The sequence below is a fragment of the Natator depressus genome, chromosome 4 (genome assembly GCF_965152275.1).
Source record: "Natator depressus isolate rNatDep1 chromosome 4, rNatDep2.hap1, whole genome shotgun sequence".
Lineage (NCBI taxonomy): Eukaryota > Metazoa > Chordata > Testudines > Cheloniidae > Natator > Natator depressus.
The window spans coordinates 57895097-57901096 of record NC_134237.1 but is presented as its reverse complement, the minus strand read 5'-3'; the positions used below and the strand labels follow the sequence as shown (position 1 = coordinate 57901096).

The following is a 6000-nucleotide window of genomic DNA, read 5'->3' as shown; positions in this document are numbered from 1 at the left end:
CCAGGGGGAATAGAAGCTGTAAAACTTACATCAGCATTAATTTTTGCAGCAGAAATTCACCGTCTGTTCTCCTGTTCTGCCCCATTCCTGTCTTGCTCTTTGCAACCCACAGAGTCACAACCCCATAGAATGCCCCTGGAAAGAAAGGGAAATTCTATGGGCTCCCAAAGAGAGAAAAGAGGCATGTAGGAGCTACTGCTCCACTATTTCTGCTTCACAGACAGGTTTCCACTGAGCTTTGCTCACCACCATCTGTGTAAATAGATTGAAGAGCACTAGGTTCTCTGTTTTTCAGGTTAAATCCCTCCCCCTTATTTCAAACTCCAAAATCCATATGACAACCGTGGGATTACACTGAAAAAGGGATTCTTAAAAATTGGCTGTGTGTTGGTGCCATTGCATCTTAGGCCAGTCAGAAGGACTGGGGTTCACAGTTTTAATGCTAGCTGTCAGACAGATTGCACACCAAAAGGAGTTGCTTTGTTCCTGCCCCAACTGCTAGCGTTCAGTCCTAGTTCCTGTTTTGCCACTGACTTCAATGGGAGTAGAACAGAGGGACTGAGCAGCTCTCCTTCTTACATGTTGCATATAAATAATATTGCTTAAAAATCACTGTAATCCATAACCTGAACAAAGCAACATGGTGGAACATTCAAATGATTATGCAACCTCAACTTGAAGGCATTTGAAATGTAGCTTTTCAACCTCTATGTCAAATTATCAGATATTACCTGACACATCCCAAAACTATTTTATAAAAATAACCCCTGAAGGAAAAAACAAAAACAAATGACTATTACATTATTTCATCTCATTTTTTACCTGAATTTAATAAATACACCTGATAAATCATACAATCTACAAATCATACAACCTATATTTGTATTCAGATTACCTGAGGAAGTGCTGCTACAGGAGACGTGGTGTCTTTCATTTCACACGTGACCAAACTAATGGTTGGGATGGGATAAGCAGCTCAGGCCCAGATCCTCAAAGATATGTAGGCTCCTAACTTCCATTAATTTCAGTGGAAGTTAGGAGCATAAATACTTTTGAGGATCTGGACTTCAGTCTCTTTCCTGCCCCATATATGATGGAAGCACTGCTATTGGTAGAGCCCTGTGTTTTTCACAAATGTAAAACAACAGAGAATGAAAAAGAACATTAAAAATAAAGACATAAAATGAAAAATTCACCTCACAGTGATAGCTTCTATCCTGTGGGGCTAGGACTGACTCTCTCTCTCTCTCTCTGGGCATTGTAATCTCGTACACAGGGTGACAATGCTCCTAAGGTTGGGTCTGTTCCCACTGAAGTAGATGGGGTAGCCAGGCCAAATTTGAGAGCTGCAACCTGGCATATGGGGCTGCGGTGCCGTTCACTCAAATTTGGCCCAGCTGCCCCTCATTCCTGATGAAGGAAAGGAGCCTAGGCCAAACCTGAACACCACTGTGACTCCATGGGCAAGGTCACAATACCTAGAGCTGGGTCTAGTTCCATGGAACAGAAGCTGCAGGAGCTGCTCCTGAAGTGTGAGGTTGCTCTGTGACCCCTGTGCCCCTTAAAGCTCTCCTTTTGGAGGGCAGATTTAAACTGCAGCCACCATCAGAGGCCCAGGCATGTGTTCACTACACTGATTGCACTCAATCTTGTCTGATGTCAGAAACTAAACAGTTTCAGGCCTAGCTAGTATTTTGGATTCCCAGGTGAACTCCCATCCAGGTGCTGTAGACAGCCTTTCTGGGGCATGTGTTCAACCTGTGTATCCCCTGGTTGCCTTCACCATGTCCTCTCCCCTGTCACTCTACTGCATTTGGGACTGCACTGACTTGCTGTGGCCCTCCTGCTGGAACAGTGGTTTCAGATGCTTTGTGTCACTGCCCTTCAGGCTGATTTTTAAAACATTAGAGGTCAGTATAATCCAGAGTTGAACTAAGCCATATACATATTTCTAAATGATATATGCTACTAAATTACATGATTGAGAGCTGAAATAATTAAAGACAATCTACATTTACTATGCTGCTCACTAGTAGCATTTCTCTCAGATTGGCCAGAGAATACAGACCAGTTGATTTCACTTTTCTTTCTAATCAGTTTCACACTTTGCACAGGGCAGGCAAATTATTTAGTTTTTTACTTCTTCAAAAGTGTTTCCATTAGAATTAAAGCAATCACGGAAACATCTCTGTGGCAGGGCTAAGGTTTTGCAAAAGTTTGTGTATCTGACATACACTTGGACCACAAGTAACCTGACCCATGGGTAGGCCCACAGCCTCTAAAGATTTCCCCCACACACAACATATGAATAACCCTATTGAAGCTAGGTGATTCTTTTCAGCATTGCAGCCTCAGTCCAGGCTGGGGAAAAGGAAGAGAGAGAAGGGAGCTGTGGATGAGGATCGGAAAGAAAAACAGCTGAGAGGAGGGGGAAATGAGCAGCACTCGCGAGCCAGGTTTCACACCTCTCCTGACTCACTGCATTTGCACACTGCACCCCTTCCCTCTGCTCATCGGGACACTGCAGCGGCCTGCTTTCCACAGGTGCGGGCACCTTCCGGTCCCGTAGGAGCAGTGCAGCTTCACCTCTGGAAATCAGGTCAATCAACACTGCGGGGTCCGTGGGAGCCTCACACGCGTCTGGGCGCTGGGCGACCAATAAACTAACACTGACAATGAGTCCCCCATGAGGGAGCTTCCCCGGCCGCTAATCCCGGGCCGGGGCGGGGAGCCGGGTTAGGTGGCTGCTGCGCAGCAGCTTCGCGGCCCGGCGACCGCCTCCCCCTGCAGCCAGAGCTCCTGGCCGGGCGGCAGGCCGCTGCGCGCGCCGCTCACCTGCGCACACCTGGGCTCACCTGGGCGTGCGCGGCCCGCGGCCCCCGTGCCCCGCTCTGCGCCCCGCCCGCCTGCCAGTTCCTAGCCGCGCAGGCGCACGGCTCCTCTCCCGGGACTCAGCGCTGTCATGGCGGCAGAGAGCGGCCGCGTTTGCAGCCGAGGCAGGAAGAGATGGGGCTAAGGGAGACTGCGGGGTGAGGTAGCGGCGGCTGAAACTTTCGGCTCCTTCCCGCGCCGGGAGCGGCGAGTGCTTCTGCGCCAGGAGGGCTAGCGGCGCAAGGGCTCGCGCGAGTGGGGGGTACCAGAGCAGCCCGCTCTCCCCGCCCCTCAGCCGGGCATTAAAGCGAGCCTCTGCTCCCCCCCCCACCACGGCGCACGAGACGCGAGGAGGAAGGAGGAGGAGAATTAGGTGAGCCTGAACTTCCTTCCTGAGCGGTTTGTCGCTGCACCTGTGCGTGCACGGGCGGGCGAAGGGGCAGCGGGCTCTGCACGCTCAGCGGCGGCGGAGGTCCGAGCCCGGGAGCTGGAGGCACGGCGGGAATAGAGCCGAGCACTGGGCGCGCCCCCTTGACTCCCCTTTAGAAACCCAGCGCTGTCTGTGGGGCAGATTCCACGGGGCGGGAGAGAGGCAATTTGCTCCCCGGCTGCTACCGTCCCTGTTTTGTGGGGGCGGGGAGGAGGTGGGCCACTGGTAACTTGGGGGGTCTTCTGCCTGGCAGGGGCTTTCAAACGACTGGACGTGTTGCCTTTCAGGGCTTTACGTACCTGCCTCGGGGCAGTGGGGCAGCTGACCCAACCCTGCTGTTGAGGAAAAAGCCAAGATTGGGCGAGCGCTCTCCACACCCGCTGTACTTGGGGTTTTTCGCAAGTTGGACCTGAAGAGAGAGTGAGCAAGAGACCTCTTTCCCTGCCACTGAAATCACTCCTCATTGGCTGTGGCGGCTGTGCCTCTGGCATCTCAGCTAGTGGTAACTTGAACTTAGCTAGCTATGGCTAGTGAAGACAAACAGGTTCTTCAGCCAACAGGTGATGGAGGAGGAGGAGGAGGGAAAGGAGGAGGTTCTGCTGAAGTGGGGAGTACGCTGCAGCCCTTGAACCCAGGAGTCCCTATCCGAGGAATCAGGATGAAATTTGCAGTGCTGACGGGACTGGTTGAAGTTGGCGAAGTATCCAACAGGGACATTGTAGAAACTGTATTTAACTTGGTAAGCAGATCATCTTTCTAATGCTCTTTCTGGAGGTGGAAGGGAAAGTAACAAAATACCCAGGCAGGAGAAGCAAGTAAAAACTCTGGGCACACTTGCATTATTTCTTTCTGACTCTCTTCTTTTCACTTATTTACATTCTTATGAAATACTTACTAACAGATTCTGGCTAGATTCTCTTTTTGCTGTTTACAGCTTTTGCTGATGTTAAAGGGAACATGTCTATGCATTATAAATTACGCTTTTAAAAAATTCTACACAGGTGTCAACTCATTTGCCTTGAGGGAACCTGTAGCTTTTCCCAGTAGTAATAGAGAAACACATCAAAGTGTAATGTAGTATACATTGTTGTTCAACATGTTTGTTTTTAATTGAAAAAGATAATATGGTAAACCGTGTTAAGTCTTTTTAAAAACTTTTCCATGAAGGTGTAATGTTTATGGGCTTGCCTCTAAAGGCTGTGACTGGATAATCCTTTTTCTTTCCATTTATGTATGAAATTTTCATATTCAAAGGTGGTGGGGAAGCTATTTCATTTAACTATAGGTGTCAGTCACATTTACTTTGATTATTAGCAAAAGTTGTTGTTCAAGTGGCCTTTTAATTAACAAAGTAACCAGATGTATGCCATATTGAATCTGCAGCTCAAAATAGTAGTAGCTTGAATAAATAAAACTTCCTAAATAAATTTTTTTAAACTTTTTTTTTTAAACAAGTTTACAAATTCTTGCCATGCAAACATTAGAGAGAAAACAATTAGGAAAACATTGAGTTTTTGTTTAGCAAACCAATATAGTAAAACTAATATTAATCATCAGATCTCTCTCTGTTACAGGGTGTTACCATCTTAGAGTGAGCATTTTTACACTACCATGATGTGGTTTTAGCATAGACATTTTTAATAGTTCATAACAAGCAATACTGAAAACTGAATGTATTTCTTGTTCTGAGTAATCAACGGCACAATATTGTAATGAACTCTCAATACTATGTTACGCAAACAGTTGGACCAGTTTTGCCCGAATGTTTAACTCTTACTATATAGGGTGCCCAAATGTTGGGTGTGCGTGTAACTGTTTGTTTTTCTTATTACATTTTTACAATGGAGCCCTACTTTTGCTTGTGGCCTCTAGGAAGTGCTAGAATATGGATAATGAACATATTGGTGGTAGTCTTAGTTTTTGGTGCTTGCTTTAGATAGATGTCTGAGACTGAATGAGGCTTCTGTTCTGACAAACCAGGAAGTGGGAGCACATGCAACAAGTGTAAAACTTGTAGCAAGAAAAGGTCACTGTTACTGCAGAAAGTATGTTAGGTGTTAATTACTATCTGTATTTCAGTTATTTTATTAGCAACATGCATTTGCCTGTTCTTCAGAGCTAATAATCCTAACATATACATTTGTTAGGTCTGTTTAATGGCTTTTGACAGTATCTTAATTTGATTAGTCATTCTTTAATGTATAGTTTTCAATACATTTGTGTCTGAGTTTTCAGATTAATAAAATATTTCCTATTGACATGCTATTTTAGTATTAAAAAGTTACAGGATCAAGGAGAGAGAACAAATGAGCATCAAAATATTTGTGTGATTAATGTACACCTCCTAAACTTCAGAGAGGAGTAGTGGCAAGCCATAATCAGTAAATTTCCATAAATGCCTCAGCCAGGAGAAGCTGAATTCAGTTCTTAAAAGTATACTTTGCAAATGCTTATTCTAAAGTAAACTCAGCTTTAAAGCGCATGGAGGGGAAGGTTCACAGGGAATGGCTAGTGGAATCTTCTTTATTTATGGCTCTAAAGGGCAAATCGTACTGTCCAAATCTGAAGTTCCACCATATTCAGGCACATTGCTTTTCATACTTTGAGGATCCTTAGCCAAAGGTGAGTTGTCAGGGAGTGGCTGGGAGAGTTTGAGCAAAATTGCAGGAATGTAGAAGTTGCTATTCCCTCCTGTTGCT

General features: G+C 45.9%; 1 protein-coding gene across 1 annotated transcript in view; it reads left to right on the top strand.

The window, feature by feature from the left end:
- The first annotated feature begins 2952 nt into the window (after nt 1-2952).
- LRBA (LPS responsive beige-like anchor protein) overlaps nt 2953-6000 on the top strand; it is a 558416-nt gene continuing 555368 nt past the window's right edge. The window contains exons 1-2 of the mRNA XM_074950978.1: nt 2953-3244; nt 3589-4040. Of these exons, the coding sequence (XP_074807079.1) occupies nt 3825-4040 (216 nt within the window). The 5' untranslated portion in view covers nt 2953-3244; nt 3589-3824. The remainder of the gene's footprint in view (nt 3245-3588; nt 4041-6000) is intronic.